Source organism: Solea solea, chromosome 2, assembly GCF_958295425.1.
Source record: "Solea solea chromosome 2, fSolSol10.1, whole genome shotgun sequence".
NCBI lineage: Eukaryota > Metazoa > Chordata > Actinopteri > Pleuronectiformes > Soleidae > Solea > Solea solea.
In genome coordinates this window covers 21,340,086-21,358,586 of record NC_081135.1, presented here as the reverse complement: position 1 = coordinate 21,358,586, position 18,501 = coordinate 21,340,086, and the positions used below count along the sequence as shown (strand labels likewise).

The following is an 18,501-nucleotide window of genomic DNA, read 5'->3' as shown; positions in this document are numbered from 1 at the left end:
TACTTATATCTGTTGCCAAGGAAAGGATTTAATGATGGCCTTTTTAAGTCAGTTGCATGCACATGTGAAATATTCATGTCTGCACAGATCAAACCAGCAGCTAATCATAGTATCTATGTATTTATAAGGAAAGATATTTTGTACAGACTTAAAATGAGGGGATCAGACAACTAATGATTTGGTAAATTTGTGGTGGCATTTCAGAGGTAATGGCAAAGTGAAAATGTAGAAATTTTGATCTTGCACATTTTGTGCAGCAAGAAGTGACAACAGATTACAAATTCAGCTCAAAATGTGGGATTAATCTTTCTCAAAAACTTCAGTGATTTATGCTGTATGGCTATGGTTCAGATTAGAAGATCAGCGTGTATAATATAATCAAACCCAAACTTTGCACTAATTTACAAACATGGTGTGAAAAAAAATTGATTATCAACTGGACATATGCACCTTCAGTCAATTAAAGATATTTTTAGAGAGGTACAATTTTAATATGTAATATTTCCAAATACAATAAGTGATGTTTTCCTATGTTACATGAGGTTCATCAGTGCAGAAGATTCCTTGATCTAGTAGCTAAAATTTCCAATATTGAAGATAGACAGCTCAACTTGTGTCTATTTTCTGAAATGCTTGGGAGTATGCCACTTCTCATGGCTTCCTGAAAATAAAATACCATATTGTGAACAGGTAAAAGCCCCATTAATAAAAAAAGAAGAAGTTGTTGTTATGTTTGTTGATGAAACACAGCAAATATAGACTCATTATAAACTACAAGCTACAGAGGTCCCATGATCCACTCATCGTATCAGGTTGAGAAATCAAAAGCACACATGAAACACTAAATATCACTGAAAAACCAGGTCCAGAACCCTCATTCAAGACCATTTGTGCACGGCACACATGGACGTCCACGGTTTAACTTGTTGGGTTGTTATACCAAATATTTCCTACAATCTCAAACAGGCTCTGGTTTCTTTCGGTGTCAATTTAAAAACCCGATGACCTTTGGGAGAGAATATTTCCTGCCATGTCCACTAGATGGAGGTGATTTGCATGAGATCAACAGAGGGTCATCTTAGACCTACAAGTGACCCCAGACCTTTCTTTCTCTTTTGTCTGGAATCATTCTGCTGTTTGTTTTTACAGTGAAATGCATCTCCTTCTCTGCAGAGTGAATCTTCCTGTTTCCTATCAGCTGCTCCGTATCCTGTTTCTCCATTGTTCTCCAGTCAGTGAGCCGCCATTGTTTCCAAACCAGCCGCTCTATCTGTCATTCAGTTTTTCCTGTTCCTTTGCATTTCTTTCAAGCCCCAGATCCCCCCTTTTACTTGCAAAACTCTTTAGTAAACTCTTGCACGTTATCGTCAGAAGTCCGTTTGCATGTATCCAGAAAAGTAGCCTCTGATTGTATCAACCGTATCCAAATTTGCAGAAATAGAAATAGAATAGAAAGCAATGCTTAACTTTGAGCATATAAAGTAAACACAAGTATATCAAAACACAATTTACACATTTTTTGCTTTGCTTTACTTGAGCTTTAGAGGAAGAATCATGGAAATGATTGGTTACAACACACACCAACATAAATTTACAACGTTATGAAATGCATTGTACTGGCGAACTGTCCAGGGTGTACCCCGTCTGTCGCCTTATGTCAGCTGAGATTGGCACAGCACCCCAGCTGGTGTTTTGGATCATGTCTACAAGGCAGAGCATGTGATCCTCTTCACAAATATTACACCACTCCAAGCAAGTTTGCTTTTGCACTTAGCATTCATTATGTTAAAACTACTGTGGACTTTTAAGGAGAGTCAGAGTAGCTGAAAGCTATATTTACATTGCCGTCAGCCACAGATGCTAACAATTTAGCAAGGTATAGAATGGAATGAAACGTAAAACAGAAAATGCAAAATCATATTGACAGCGAGAAAGAGTTTTCCTTTCTTTTTCCTTTTTTGATCTAATACTTAATCACTACTGCCATTTTCAGAAGTGAATGTGTACAGTCAACATGTACCAAACCCTGAACTTGCACAGGTGGGAATGTAGTTCAAAAATTGTATTCCCACAATCTCGGTCCAAGGGCAGTGGGTCCCCAGGACCAGGATTGAGAAACCCCGCCTGAGAGGGCTCACAGAAACAACATATGAGAAAAATGTTGGGGAAATCCAGAAGAGTGTCTGTCTACAGAGTGACCTTTTATTTCCTAATTCAGTTTCAAAGCAGTTCAAAAGCTCTTGGTCCCATAATCCCAGGTGCCTGCCAGCAGGCTGCTGCCAGACTTACATCTCTGCATGATGCTTCCACATCAGAGGCAATCCATGACATTTAGCTTTACTAGACTGCATACTGAAAAACACTTCTGAAATAATAAGCAGACAGAGAAGAGGTAGTTTTATCAGAATGTTTGCCATTTTAATTAATGTTTGTAAATTAAAGAACATTCAATGAAAATGATAAGGAACTGGAGATTTTGAAATTACAACATCCCACATCCACCCTCAGTTTTTATGATCCAATGCATTGCTTCTTCCTGCTTGCTCATAGACACTGTGGATGAGCCAAGCTGGTTTAGTAAACAAGGATGTTTGTATTATAATCCCCGCACTGAGTCAGGCTTTCTTTTGCCAGTTTTTGGTTGTCAGAAATTGACCAATGGGTGCTTTAGGGACGTTTAAAATAAATATACAATTCACAAGGGTTTTTAGAAAAGATCAAGGCCACAAACCTGAAGCTCAATATTGCTTACAGTTTCAAAAAGGATCTTTACTAGCAAAACATAATTTAAAACATATGACAAACTTTGTTTTCTCATCAAACTGCTGGTGCTGGTGAGTACAACTGGAGAACAAGGAAAAGAAAATACACATTAAATGAATAGCTTGTCTGTGAGAGCCCCGCTCAACATACAAAACAGTCACCGGAAATTTGCAAAAGCAAGCACTGATGTCATTCAGTTTATTGTTCCTCTGGTTAACTAAAGAGGGTGGAGAAGGATATCACTTCCTCTCTCATCTGAACCCAGAAAAAACTGAAAAACTGTGACAAAAACAAACGTGTCGTCATTGAAATGTACATGCTGATAAGGTGAATTATCAGAATGCATTCAACCAGATCATTTCTTGGCTGTCAGAAATAGCATATAGCACAGTGCTATTTTCACTTTATGAAACCACAATAATGTCAAAACCATGCAAGATACAGTCAAAATTTTGAAGGTGGTTGTGTCTGACCCCTGCACACTTATGACCACATGGGTCAGAAAGGTAATATGTTGAATGGAATTGCAGCTAGAACCCCATCACAATATTGTTTTTTTTTGATGCCACAAAATAACAAATGCCAACAATGGGGATGCAACTAATGATTGATTATCAATCAATCTATTAATATATTCTGTGGCTAAACCCTTATATATTAATTTAAAATAATACAAAATAAAGAAGCAGTTTTCCAGATTTTAGATTCTGTAAACCTGTCAGTGTTTGGTAATGCCGATGGATGAATGACTCTCGTTTACTCTTATCCATACAATTAGAATTATTTGTCAATTCTTCAGCACCAGTCACAGAGGTGTCTCTCTCTTGTACAGAGCTGCACTGGTGGGACCTTCAAACTGCAATTTAATAGCCTGTTTCAGATTAAGTTGTGGGTCTGTGGTTGTCATTGTGACCATAACATCCTCTCGCAAGGCACTACAAGGTAAGACTGGGGTAAAACTGTAGCAAGCTGGTGACAAAATGTTTTTCTGGGGTACAGAATCCCAAGCTTCCCCTTGACGTGGGCTCTGCAACCTGTATGGGTAGCCCAGAGGGGGACTATCCCTGTTTTTAGCACAAACTGCAGGACTATCTTGCCCTGGCATTATCCCGAGGGAAGCCATAACAGAGTGCCATTTTCCCCCAGCGCCAGTCCTGTCTGCTCTTATTAAGGGGGGGTTTTGTTCTTTAATTTTGTCATGATATTCAAGTCCAGTTGAAAAGCCTTTCTGAGGCAACTTGCAGTTGTGCACCATGGCAGTGACTGTGCAAACAGAGGGAGGAGGGCTGCCTTTGGGATGCTTCTGGATGCTTCCATGGAGGCTGCCCATGCCTGAGCTCCCTGGTGGAGGGAGGGTGGAGGGACGGCTACGACTGCGGGGCAGTGAGTGTTGTTGGATCTGCTGGGTAAAGCTGAGGCTGTCAGCTGGCACTGTCTGCACCGTAGCCAATGAGTGGCAGGTAGATGAGGTTTGGGAACTCTGCATTGAATGGAATCGTTCTGCAGTGGAGCCAGGAGAAGATAAGGAAGAGGATGCGGTAACAGCTATGACTTCACCTTTATTATTCTGTGGGATGCCTGAGAAAAACTTTGCAGGGGAGACAGTACTAGAATTAGGCAATGGTCCTTGGTATGGCTTGGCTCCGTAGCTCTCCAAGAGCCTGACAATGTTGAAGTGTCTATGTTTCCCAGCCACTTTGACTGGACTACGACCATATTTGTCTATGTGATTGGGATTTGCACCTCTTTCTAGAAGCATTGTAACAATATTGGCATGTCCCTCCTGGGCAGCAATGCTTAGAGCTGTTGCTCTCTGGTGACAAGCAAGATCTATAGTGACACTATTCACCTCTAGGAGATGTTGTCCTATTTCTGCATGTCCTGTCCAAGCCACTGAATGTATTGGAGGTCTGCCTTCTGTATCTTGTGCATTAGGGTTTGCACCATGCTTTAAAAGTAAGTCTACCATCTTTACATATCCCTGCCAGGATGCCACATGAAGAGCTGTACGGCCCTCAGAGTCTCTGGACTCAAGGGGTACCCCTCCTTTCTCTATTAGAAGTGTAGCCATCTCAAGACGACCCTCTAACACAAGGAGGTAGAGCAGAGGCCTGCCCTCAGCATCCCGGACATCAGTATCAGCCCCTCGCCTCATAAGTAGATCTGCAACATCAGTATGGCCCTCCAGAAGGGCAGCACTCAAGGCAGAATGTCCATCATAGGCCCTATGGTCAATGGGAGAACGTCTATCCAACAACAGCCTGACAGAGCTCCAATGACCCTCTTGGGCAGCAAGTATAAGAGGGGTGCGTCCTTCAATGTCCATCTCTCCAACACGTGCCATGCTACCTCGCTCTGTCAAAGCAGCACAGACAGCCCGATGACCTTCACAAGCTGCAGCATGCAACGGAGTCCAGCCAAGGTCATCCTTATGGTTCTCGTCCAGTCCTCGATCCAGCAGGGCCCGGACAACCTCAGTACTGCCTCTTGCAGCTGCCAGGCAGAGTGCTGTCCTGCCCTCACAATCAATGGCATCCACTGCTGCTCCCCAGAAAAGCAGTCGAGATACTGTCTTCATATGGCCCATTGCTGCAGCTGCCAGTAGGGGACTCACAGCTGCTGCAGCAGCTACAGTGCCATCTGGGCCAGCAGTCTCATCTACATCAGCCCCAGCTTCTAACAGAAGTTCAACTACCTCATCATGGCCCTCATAGGCTGCAAGAAGCAGTGGTGTCATGCCATCATGGTCTCTGTGTCCTGGATCTGCTTCACGCTCTAGTAACAGACTAACTACCTCACCATAACCTTTTATCCCTGCTGCTGTAGGGACACAGAGGGCGGCGACTGACAGAGCAGTTTGTCCATCCCCATCGGCTAAGTCCACTTCTGCATTATGATCCAATAATAACTCAACAGCTTCATGATGTCCCATATATGCAGCAGCAATAAGTGGAGTGCGGCCCTTACTGTCAGCTTTGTCAACCTGTGCCCCATATTCCAGCAGGGTCAAAACAATTTCCTCATGTCCAGCCCATGCAGCAGCTCTCAGAGCAGTCCGGCCCTCACTGTCACAGCCATCCACATCTGCTCCTGCATCCAGAAGAAGACGAACAGCTTCGCTGTGTCCTCCCCAAGCCGCAGAGCGCAGTGCTGTCCAACCTTCATTGTCGACATGCTCCATCATCTGTGCTGCAGTTTCTGGCCCCTGGCCCTTAGCCCATTCCAGGAGCAAGGAGAGCACTTTGACATGTCCTTGTCTGGAAGCCAATGAAAGTGGTGTCTGACCCTGAAGATCACTGATCAATGGATCATATCCGTATTTCAAGACAAGTTCAACTACATCTGCGGAACCCTCATGTACTGCACTGGCAAGCAAGGCCTGCCCATTTGTAGAACGTAGCTGGTTTATGGACACCCCATTTTCTAGGAGCTTCTTCACAGACACATCCCTTTCACCTGCCTGTGTTAATGCAGTTCCCCTTTCACCTATACAGTGTATTCTAACACTTGGATCGGCATCTGAAAAATGGGATGCAGATATGAGCCCAGTCCTCATTAACAGGTGAAGGACTTCCTGACTTACTAGAATGGGAGGCTGATTTAGACACAGCGCACTGGTTTGGCTGCAACTAGAATTAGGGGCAGGCACACCTGTCCACAGCATCCATAGTGCAAGTAATGAAGGGTTGTCTTTGTGGTGTCCTGAGCATACTAAATGTGTGGCTAGCTGGCAAGTGTCCTCAATGTCCAAGTCTTGTCCCTGCAGAGTCAAAGCCATTGCAAGCATGCTATGACCCTCTGTTCTGCTACACAAGTACTTCTGTGTGCAATACTTGACGTCTGTCAGCCACTCAGCAAAACTGGCATGAAAAAGTAGCTTTGTGCCTCCAGGGCCATCGTGCAGGATAGGAGAGAGAGTCCTGAGCTTTTTTTGAAACTCCTGGAGACTGAGCAAAGTGTCATGAGTCCAGGTTGCTCTGAACAGCTGCTGGGGTGTGAGGGGCCTCGGGGCAGCTAAGAGCACATTAAGGAGGGGCCTGACATATGTGAAGAGCCCCCGGGGGAACAGTCTTTGGCACAGCCACAGGTAGAGGCCATTGAGAGTCCCAGGGATGTCTCGGATCTCCCGCAGACCCACTAATGCAACTGCCACACCATTCAGAACACGCTCAAGGAAGAGAAAGCAACCGCCACTCTTGATGTGCAGTAAATTCAGCATGTCAGCTGTGTCAGGAGTGAGCTGGCGGCGAAGTGCTGCTTCTTCATCCAGGCGACAGAGTATGTACTGCTGCACATCATGGACTGGTGGAGGCTTCCGTAGATCATCCAGGCAAATCCTACGGAAACCTAAAACAGAAAAGTTGCCAGTTACTTTTTTCAAATGGGACAATTTTTCGCCCTCTATCCCAGTCTCTGACTGATAATCACTGTGTGGAATTTGATTATCTGAATTCACCCAAAACAAGAAAGATGCCGCATGGTTATGAATCACACATGGATCAAGAATACTAATATTCTTCCAGGAATCTCGTTTGAATTTTGCCTATTCTCTCCTCTCCCTGCTTCACCTTAACCAACCTTTATTTCTCTTGAGGACACTATTGGTTTTAACAAGTTATAACAGGCCTACACAATTTTCTGATTCTAGTCACAGCTTAAAGTAACAGGGTTACAGTCAAAAATCGCACAGTTAGATTAAAATCAAGGCTTATTTATCTACTGCTCAAAAAAAAATCAGAAATGCAGTCAAGACAAAGCAGATTCTTTCATTTCAATGGCATTTGCACAATAAACCAATGTATTGTTAATGCAAACACTGAGCTCACCAGCACTAATGTTGATCTATGTGTTGTCACACCAGTTATCACAGTAAAAACATACACTTTACTCAGAATGTGCAATACTGTAAAAGGCTATTTGAGAACATCTAAAACATCTTATTTAAGTCTCTTAAATGGTTATTTCAAGGTTCGATTCCTTCTGACTGCCTAATCTCCACCACACCTGTACCATGTTTTATATCTAGCCATGAAGGGTATATCTTCAAGAAAACTATTAATATAGACAAGTTACTCTTTCTTTGTACCTGAGAACATTTTGCACACAACCTTGTTGTGGCGGCGGACAGAGCAGACCAGCAGCAACCACCCAGGCAGCAGGTGTTGATGGGTGGCCAGGAGCTCTGCGATGGAGCCACTCTTCCCACCACTTGTACTGACCCCGTGTCCAACATCCAGGGAGTCCACCACCACCATCAGAGTCTGGGCAGGAGGAGGGAGGTCTAATAAGGGTCTCAAAACTGCTCTAAGAGAGAGACAAAGGCACACAAAGGAAGTGTCAGCAGTATAAAAACAGCAGGAGTTGTGGTCAAATATGAGTGTGTTGAAAGCAACACTGTAAAAGAAATAAAACTGTGGGTCAAATATTGTGCCATTAAATTAGTGACCTTGAATTAACTTTATTACAATTATCACTATTATTAACTATTTTCCCATGTCTGAGAGCAACACCATTTAGAATCTTTTGTTTCTTGCTTTTGTTTTTCATATGGCCAATTTTAAAAACAACCCAACCTCATCGCTTAGGGCTTTTTTTAAATTACAGTCTGTTCAAAACAGTATATAAAACACCCGACAAAAATATAATGCTTAAGTTTGACACTCCCCCTGTGTCATAGCACTGTTATGTTCAACTGCATTTAGCTAAAACATTAGTGGGGACAATAAAGTCTTCACCTGTGATCAAACACCGGAACACATTGTAAAACAGTAAAAGTACTTGGACAGAGACTTAAAACACTGTTAAAGAGCACTGTCAGCACCCACACCCTGCTGTGATCTGATGGTGACTCAGGTTAGTGGAACCTCTGAAATTTCCTGTTCCACCCCTGGGCATGCCTACACACACACACACACACACACACACACACACACACAGGTTTGTGCAGCTATTCTTCTTAGGACACAGTATTAACTTCCATTCGTTTGGACAGCCTAAACAAAGCATCATCCTTAACCGTAAACCAAACCTGACCCTAACTTAAACCTAACCACAATTTAAACATTAGCCCCAAACTTAACCAGTGCATCAGAAATGAGGTTCTGCCTCATTAGGAACAGGTTTTGGTCTCCTGGTCCTGACAAGGTTAGTGTTTATGACAGAAATGGCCCTAACAGGGAAATAAATACAAGTACACACACACAGCTATGTGTACACATGCATACTTGAATATCACCATGGCCAAGATTCATTTCCCAGAACTAAATTCATTTCCTGACCTTTAGACCCAACCTCACTAAAACGTGCTTAGACTTGAACTCAAAATTTCACATTATTTCGTTCTTATGACTAACATTGCTGACATTATTGATGTTTCAGCAATATTTCACAAGACCTTAAAACAATGGAAAGTAATGTATCAAAAATAAAAGGTTTTAGGACTCTAATATTGTATTCCAAATTCTTGCTTTGGGGCTTGGGGTGAACTTGTGTGAGGAGAATGAAATCTGAGAATGTGAAACATTGCATAAAGAAAGCTGGTGTTTCAGGTGGCTACAACATACAACAACATACAACTCTGTTTCCCACCTATAATTTAGTAGCTTCTCCCTGTCTTAACAAATCTGGACACTTAATCACCATTTCTAAAAACAGAAACCACATTTAATAACCACAGAGGAAAACAAGTTAAATCATGATATTTGTAACTACCAGGTGCGGTTTGATGGTGCGATTTGTTCACAACTACACATGCAGACAGGTCTTATATTAGAGGTGACAAATAGTGATTAACCTGTGGCAGTCTGTCATAATATGGGTCACGCAGAGGCTCAAATCCTGCAGCAAACACAGGGTGTGTTTGTGTATGTGTGCTGTTATTAGTGTTAATGTCTATGTTTAAGAATGACCAGAGGCTCCGGTCACCTTTCATGCTCACACAGGTTTTCTTAAATCAGTGTTTGTCAGTCCTGGTCCTGGGGACCCACTGCCGTGCATGTTTTAGATGTCAGCTCTTCATTCAGGGCAGTGGGTAACCGGACCAAGACTGACAAACACAGCTTTAAATCATAGCAAAACAACAGCTGTTCACAGCAAACAATTATGTCTCTTACATATGTGCTTAAATGCCTAATAACAGCAAATACAGCACCATTTATGACACCGTAAAAGCAGTATATATTGCTACCAAGATAGAAAAAAAAGCTGTTCAACACTGGAAAGAGGTCTTTCCAGATGTAAACGTAGCTGATCTGCCATAAATACATAAGGCTACTGATGCACTGAAGAGAGCAGAATATCAACATAATGTGTAGGCAACATCACAGAAATGTGCAATTCAATTAGACCAATTAGATTTTGGTAAATGTAAACCAAGCATATGAATTATCAGTTTGCTTTTTTTGTGCGACCAGCTGTTTTAAACCCAAACGTATGAAATCATAATACACAGGAAATGAAATACTTTTATTTGAGAAGCTGTAATCAGCAAATTTTTGGGGTGGGGCATTGTTACTAAACCTCAAACTTTATTTAGTCATAGCTATACAGGATGTCTTTATCTTATCATACACAAAGACAAATAGATAATGTGGGCGAATAATCTCATTACACATAGTAACCTTGACTTAATCGATATACTCTGCAATTGAATGGAAAATGAAACCATACCTAGGGTGAAAGCTACTGTAAATCTGGGTTACAACAAGCTTATCATACCTGCGTGCTGTTTAGTCATCTGATAAGAGCAACAGCGAAGGAAGCAATGAAAGTTTTATTGTTGCTTCAGGCTTTCAGCTCCATTCAGCTCATATTGTCCTGGACAAGGAATGTATGTGTGTGTGTGTGTGTGTGTTTGTGTGACCTTTGACCCTCAGCTGTAACAGGACTCATTCACATGAACAATCATTTGTAGGTTGTATCTCTGCAGTGACATTACACCACTACTTAAATCAGGTGCAGATCTGTCATTTCTCAAACAATTTTAAACAAACAAACTGTAAACGATATTTATGTGATGTTTGTGATGTAAAAACAAAGTGGTCCAACAACAGAAAAAGACTGTTATCCAATCCTTAACGTTATTTAGGATTCACTTCCAGAAGGAAGAAGCAGCAGCACTTCATGGTACAAGACTAGACTACTTGACAACACTGAGCCGCAAGTTGGTTCCAGGTATGTAATGTTATGCATGTCATTTTTACTGCCAATTGAAGCTCATGTTTCATCAGTTTGTCGACAGCCATTCTCACATGGCAGTTTTCCGCCCGCAGCCACTCTCTCTCTCTCTGTCTCTCTCTAACTCGAACTCCAAGCGCAAACAACTGCTGGCCGTAAGCCAATCTGAGGGGAATGTGGAATCCTGCTCGGTACTTCACACCAGAGGAGGGCAAACACAGGAGGGGTGTAAAAGTGCTCAGACTCATTGCAGAGTAAACACACCAGGAGAGAGTGGTAAAAGTCCCTGAGAGGAGAGTGACCTCGCTGACTGGTGCTGAGACGGTCACCAGGGTACAGGATGCTTTTTACTTTTTTGAACCTCTTTGTTCTTTTCTCTCTCTCTCTCGCTCTCTCTCTCTGAAAGGACGTTGTGCCGTAAATAACACTGTAGCATTCACTCAGTCTACAGGCCCATTGTGTGTGCTGTGAATGGTCTGCATTATGAGAGGAGAAATACATTTACAAAGAAGAAGAATGGCTACTGCCAGTCTTGTCTTGTGACTGTCCCGGCTTCACTTAGCTTTGCTCATGGGAAAACAAAATTTACATTTACAGTCTGAGAAATGTTTAGAGTTAACAGTCAAAACACCTGCACAGAATCACCTCCATTTACATACAAAATAGATGCAGCCGTGAAGCTTTTATGGGCTTTTTTCCCACAGCTCTTTTGTGCTTGGTCAATAAAGTATATTTGTCACTCTAAATAGAATTCAGAGTGACAAATATACTTTATTGCATAGCATTGATATTGACATTTAAATATCATTTTTGTTACAGGTGTATTTTGAAAAATGCTATTAATGAACTATTTTTTACACTTTCACGCACCTTTAGTCATGTGAGTGGTTTTGCAAGAACAGTAGAACACAAATCGCCTTTGGCGTCTATGAGAAAGTGATACGGATTCCAAAGTTTGTGTTGTACTGTATGTTTAGTAGTACTACATCACACTGATGCAACATTGCAAATATTTGATGAATACATTTTAAGATTTAGAAAGAAACTTGATCATATTTTGCTATTTCTAGTCAATGTTAAGTTTATTAAATGAGCTATTTGAAATAGGGTTTCAATAGAATAAAATCAGAAGATATCACTTTAAAAAAAGGGGGTTTACACCTATTTTTCACCCAATTTAACGGCAATGACTCGTTTGTTTTGAGTCACAACAATCACACTTTAAAACTATTTACAAAACACTGGAGACTTGTAGCACAGGTTTTCTGCAGGTTGTTTACACTGACATCTTAATCTGATAACTGCTGACATGTCTAACTTTGCTCATCCTTCCTCAACAGTAACGTGAAGAACAAAATCGCTATTTACAGTATGTGACACCACACACAGATTTTACCTGGTTAAGCTGAGAATGAGCTGCGCTCTCTAACATGCACACACACGCAGAGCACCCTGATGGGATCCATGCTTGTTACCTTTTGGCAACTTTCTAATCCCTCTCATATAGGATAAGATAATCCTTTATTAGTCTGCCAATGGGAAAATTGATGATAATTCATGACGTGATTTGACAACCTTAGACATTTTCATCAAATCAGGTGGTATAAAGAATTCTCCTCTTAACAATACTGAGCCATCTCATTCTCACTTTTCTTTTCTTTTTTTTTACAAACCTCTTGAATGCATCATCAGGGTCTCTCTGACAAGTGAGAGGCTCGAGAGCAGACGACACAGACGGGCTGTTGAGGATCTCTCTGTACCCAGGAGAGAGGAGAGGCGAGGCCCTCAGCTGCTCCACCAAGCCCAGGATGAACCTCCACAGGACCACACTCCTCTGGTCCTCCCTTTGGCAGAAGTGTGAGGCCAGGCAGCGCGGTGCCAGCCCAACTGCCAGTCCTGCCTTCGAGGTGGGCCACACTACCTCAGTACAGAAGGCTGTCTTTCCAGCACCAGGGCCCCCCATTACCAGCAGCCCCGGTGGTTGTCCCGGCACAGAGCGGGCGTCCAGGCAGTGCCGCAGCTTCTCCAGGGCCCATTCCCGGCAGAAGAAACGCCGGCCCTGGAGCAAGCTGGAGCTGCTGTCAAATCCACTGCTACTCATTTGCTCCTGGTGACCTGACATCTTTTGGACGACACACCTCCCTGAACTCTACCTCCCATAGTCCTCCAGTTGGACTTTAAGGTTGAGCTTCAGCTGGCAGCTGCTGTGCTCTGGTTCATGAGAAATCCAGGCAGTGCCTCAGGTATTTAATCACAAAGGTAGTTCCTGAAAGTGTTGCACCAGGGAATTATTACAAGTTGTTGTCCATCCTCTGCAGGTCCTGAGGTGTAACGCTGAGAACGAGAGTCAAATCAGCCAACAGGTCACCTTATCACTTTCTTCATCTGGTGTGATCTTTGTGTTGATCTTAATCTTGAAAGGGAAATGCGAGGAAGACGATCCATGGTTACCACCAATCATTACGCTTCTCCTGCCGATCACGCAGCCATTCTATCAAAAATCAGAGGAGAGAGAGACAAGGAATGAGTCAGGAGAGGGACTGAGTGACAGCATGTTTTTTTTTCTCTCATAAATTTGACACTGCATCTCACCCTTCCCCTGCTTGAGTCGTCTTTCAGTTACAGCTACAGTCCTCCCACCTCTCAGTTTCTGTCCCACTTCTGCATCAATCCTGAACTGCGGCTTTAAAATTTAATTTTCCTTTTGTTTCCCACGCCCTGAGCTCTTTCCAACCCTCCATTCATATCTCACGCCTGTCTCTATCATTCTCTCGCTCTTGCTCTCTCACATGCTCTCTGGTTTTTCTTGTTTCTTTTTTTTGTGTGTGTGTGGTTGGTTTTAGTCTCCTCCCTCTCCCTGGTGTTTCTGGGCATGTAAAGACATGCACACTACAGCAGAGAGCGAGAGAGAGGGAGAGGGAGAGGGAGAGAGAGAGAGAGAGAGAGAGAGAGAGAGAGAGAGAAAGAGGGAGAGAGAGAGCTGTGAGCAATTCCACAGATGACAGGTGGGAGGGGGGTTACCTGCGGTCAAGGTTCAGTCACAGGGCAATAGTACACCTCCAGCTTTACTGTGAGGTGATTTATCCACATGGAGATGCTTTGTGGTGTTGTCAGCCCATCATGACCCCTGATATTTATTTGATTTCACTCTGACTTACTTCACATTAACGTTTACAGCTGCAACAGCCAGTTAAATCAACAAAGAATTATTAGGAACTGAGATAACAAGAGCAGAGATCAGTAAGTCTCTGGATAAGGGTTGTGATATTTCAGACACATGTGCCAAAGAGGTCCAGCTGACCAATCACAGCAGAGTGGCTCGTTAGCGAGGCGGGCAAAGAGCGAAGTGGAAAGGCACTAAAATAGTGTGTATCGTTGCCTATTTTGTGCATTAGAGCATGTAGACCTTGTCTAATGAATGCCAAATTAAAGTGATAAATCAGTAAATGGCTGACATATAGACGTTTATTTTTTGTTTATGTACAGTATAAATTTAAGGATGAATTTCCCACAATGTATCCGTCTTATTACAACACAGTGAATGCATCTGAGCCACATTAATCCCACTGTAACTTGGTAACTGTAAAAAGAAAACAATACCTGGCAATGTGTCAGTAAAACTGCTGCTGATATGATCAAATCTGGGCTTTTTTTCACTTGTGTGGTGATCTGTGATCATATATATCAGTATATATGTGCAGTTTTCTAAGATGACGCATCGCTAAACTCAATACACATGTTTAAGTACATTTCATTTTGTGCACACAAGCCAACATGTTACACAAATACTGCATATGTACTGTGACACAGCACGGCTATAAACTGAGGGGATATAAGACACAGGAATCCTGTGACAATATTGAAAGACAATGAGAGTGCACACTGCTGCACCGACCTGCATTTAAAGTCAGACTAATCAAACATCACCTGCACTAATTATATTTCTTCGTAAAGCACATTGTGCTGCCACATGCATGAAATTAGCTTCATAAATATCTATCATCTATCTATCACTGTAACTGTGATTTTACACTTTTAACGACAGTGTGATTCACAGACTTGAGCAGATTTTCTTATAATCAAGTGGATTTTTTTTAACGCATAGGTTTTCACCTCTATGGTTTTTGCCACACTCAGAGAAAGACATAACATCCAACACGCCTGAGTCAAATGACTGGGTCGTTATCAGGCTTCAGAGCTTGATAACAAGCGGACCATTCAAATACGGTGTGTCGGAGCAGGGAAACATCTAAAACATGAAGGGCAGTGGGTCCCCAGGACCAGGCTTATACTGTATGACACACAAGGCTGACACATGCTGTCAGCTGTGACTAATACTAAAAATGACCTGGGAAATGAAGGGATGCCTCTTTTAGCAAGTCACTGATGACAGCGCAGAGGAGAAGTGACACCAAACCATTGAAGTTGTCCACATTCTTGTCATTACATGTGGTATTTATGAGGCCACGGCAAGTGGTGCAGTAAAGTGCGCAGCAGCATCTTTATGGCTTAGCACAAGCTGCCGAAGCCACATTTACAGTATATGCGCTATATACTGTACAAAGGGCAGCAATCCGATTTCTCCCATGCCTCAGACATCATACCTTTTACAGTAGCTATTATAACTGTGCCAATGGCCCAACTGTGTCATAATTTGACAAATACTGATGGAAAACTACGGATTAAAAAATGTGGGGATAGTATGTGCCAGTTTCCATTAACGCCGCTCAAGAGCTCTACAATAATCCTCCCCCCTGCTGTTACAGCATTGCTTTGCTTGTCGGACTATACATATATATATACATATATATATATATATATATATATATATATGTGTGTGTGTGTATGTGCCTTTGTGACATATTGAAGAACGCTGAAAAGAACATATATGAACACATACACATGGATGGTTTTGAAACATGTGTCCTTGACATATCAAGATGAAGACATGAAGATGCAACAATTCATTTTAATAAAAAATAACCTTTCCCTTTTTCTTTTCTTTTTTCTACAAGAACTGAAAGAACAGAGTGAGCCTTGTCTTAAGGCAGTACTTCTCAAATAGTGGTGCGGTGAGGTGTCGGGGGGGGGGGCAGGACAACTCATACAGTGGTTTATACAGATCAATAAATAAAAATGATCAGGTTCTCAATAGTATTTCAATTTGGGGGTGCATGACAGAAAATAATAGAGAAACACTGTCTTAAGGTAACTAAATCCAACGGCCAGCCCACATAAAGCACACTTACACCTAATGTTTGTTTGATATGAATCACATGACTGTTGTACAAGTGATTGTGTGAGAGAGTATTCAATGGGTGGGGTTCATCAAAGGTTTCTTGTGTAGAATTTGTTTTGCAGTGAAGTTGTAACCAACTGAAAACTCATTGTTTCACTTGTGGAGGTGTTTAGAAAGACAAGCTTTTGGTTCGTCTGTTTTGGCTACGCTGGAAATATTAGTTAATTCCAATGTGAAAGGTCTATTGTTTTACATTAAGGAGGGTTTATTGTCAGAGACTGAATACACTACTCATAGATGTTTGTTTAATCGCTTGGTCATTTGGTTTTCATAACCTTGGAAGCTTACCAAGCAAATAAAGAAGAATGGCATTCTTTCTGTTATACGAAGGCCACTGCAGTTTCCTGACACTCTTGTATAAAATAGACACGATCAGGCATAACATTAGATCATAATGATTAGTGAAGTGAATAACACTTATTATTTCTTCATCATGGCACCTGTTAGGCAGCAAGGTGAACATTTTTTACATTACATTACATGTCATTTAGCAGACGCTTTTATCCAACCGAATGCTGAAACATGTTTTCAGCAAAAAAAAAGGAAATGAAATGTATGATGATAATGGGGGCGGGACTAGTTAAGCTTTGCTTCTCCCGCAACATCTTGGTGCCAGATACCACAGGACACCTTCAGGGGTCTAGTGGAGTCCATGCCTAGACGAGTCAGGGCTGTTTTATCAGCAAAAGGGGGACCAGCATAATGTTCGGCAGGTTGTCATAAAGTTATGCCCAATTGGTGTATATAAAAATGGATGAAAAGTGAGGCTAAGATAGGATGTAGGCCGCATTTATCCTCCGGGGGGCGATTCTGCTGGTTGCTATAAGAACTCAATTTAAAAGCAATTCTATGAGAAAATGTGTCTACTTCTCACTTGATTGATAATGTCTGTAAACATTTTTTTGAGGAGTTCATGGTCTGATAACGCACAGCACATACGAGTGGACGCCATTGTGATTGACAGCTAGTGTCATCCAATAGGAGCCGGGTTTCAGAGGTTGTCTGTGAACTTCCTGTTACATAAACTGCAGTGGCGATTGCTCTAAGACAGCAAGGGAAGCACGGCTTCCTCTAAAATGTCATCAAATATGTACTGTGTTGGATTTACATTTCAATACCGTTATTGGACAAATGCGTCAAAAGCGTCACTTCCAGTGAAGCTCAGCTTCACTCTGAGTTAATGGAGCAGTGGCTTTTGCGAGGGGCATCTGTAGACAAATAGTCCAGTTTGTACATATAAACTGTCAATTAATGTGTTTCCTTGTTCTAGTTGTTTACTGAAGTCAGAAGTCATGTAAGAATTTATGTGTAAATAACTGGGCCTGACATGAGCTTCCCCTGTTTCAAAGACCAGCGACTGTCACTGATAAAGTGACATGGCACCGGTTAAATTGCATACCTAAAGGCTTCAAAATGTGAATGAACTTTTCTCACTAATTCTTACACACTGGCACTTTAAAGGGTAGGCTGTAGTTACAACTACTGTGTATAAGTATTACCTTTATATAGTAACTATAGCTACATACATGAATATAATAATGTGTTCAATATACAGAAGATAGGCAAAGAAACAAAGTTGGAGACATTTTTGTTGTAAATTAGGAAAAACATTTGGACTTTTTTTCCTAGAATGGTTTATCAGAAGGCAGCAATCCCTGTTCTTCACTGTGATGGAGCTAAAGCTGTAGACAGACATAATCACTCTACAGCCTCATACAGTCTCACTAGAGTCGCTATGAATCCACAGGTGACCAGACGTCTGTCTGTCTGTCTGTCTGTCTGCATCCCCACCTGCCTGCTCACAACGTGATGGAAACGTCAGTAATGAAACGTGTTTTAACAGACTGAAGTCACCGATCAGGCGACGTCCACTGTGGCCAGAAACACGCGGCGCCGCGCGCACATTTTGTCACTTTTGGTTCCCAGAAAGCTCCGCGAGTCAGAATATAGCATTTATTTAACCGCCGTGCACACAAACAGAAACTGAGTGTTATATTCCCTGCAGAGAGCAACGCTCTTACCTGAAAACAAACACTCCATCACACTGTCTCCCTCCGACACACCGACACAGCACTTCACCGGTTTCAATCACGTGTATCCGCCTCTTCTATATTTCTTCATACCTCACCGCATCAAGCGTGAAGTTAATGTTATTCCCCGGCGCAGATGTTCTGGTCAGTCCGTCTTCTCTCACTCGGTCTCTCAGAAGTCGGTTTTGTTTTTTTCCTTGAGAGGAAAAACAAAATAGAGGACTTGAGTCCAAC

General features: G+C 42.2%; 1 protein-coding gene across 3 annotated transcripts; it reads right to left on the bottom strand.

The window, feature by feature from the left end:
- Positions 1-2,396: 2,396 nt before the first annotated feature.
- ankrd50l (ankyrin repeat domain 50-like) lies at positions 2,397-18,501 on the bottom strand. Of its 3 annotated transcripts, none has more exons than XM_058622728.1 (4): positions 18,259-18,501; positions 12,612-13,429; positions 7,850-8,067; positions 2,397-7,110 (listed from the first exon to the last, which is right to left on the bottom strand). In XM_058622728.1, the coding sequence occupies exons 2-4, from the start codon at positions 13,058-13,060 to the stop codon at positions 3,569-3,571; spliced, it is 4,209 nt and encodes a 1,402-aa protein (XP_058478711.1). In that variant the 5' UTR covers positions 13,061-13,429; positions 18,259-18,501; the 3' UTR covers positions 2,397-3,568. The 3 variants fall into 3 exon arrangements, with proteins under 3 accessions (XP_058478711.1, XP_058478709.1, XP_058478710.1); XM_058622726.1 differs by lacking the exon at positions 18,259-18,501 and adding an exon at positions 13,531-14,769; XM_058622727.1 differs by lacking the exon at positions 18,259-18,501 and having other exon boundaries at positions 12,612-14,769.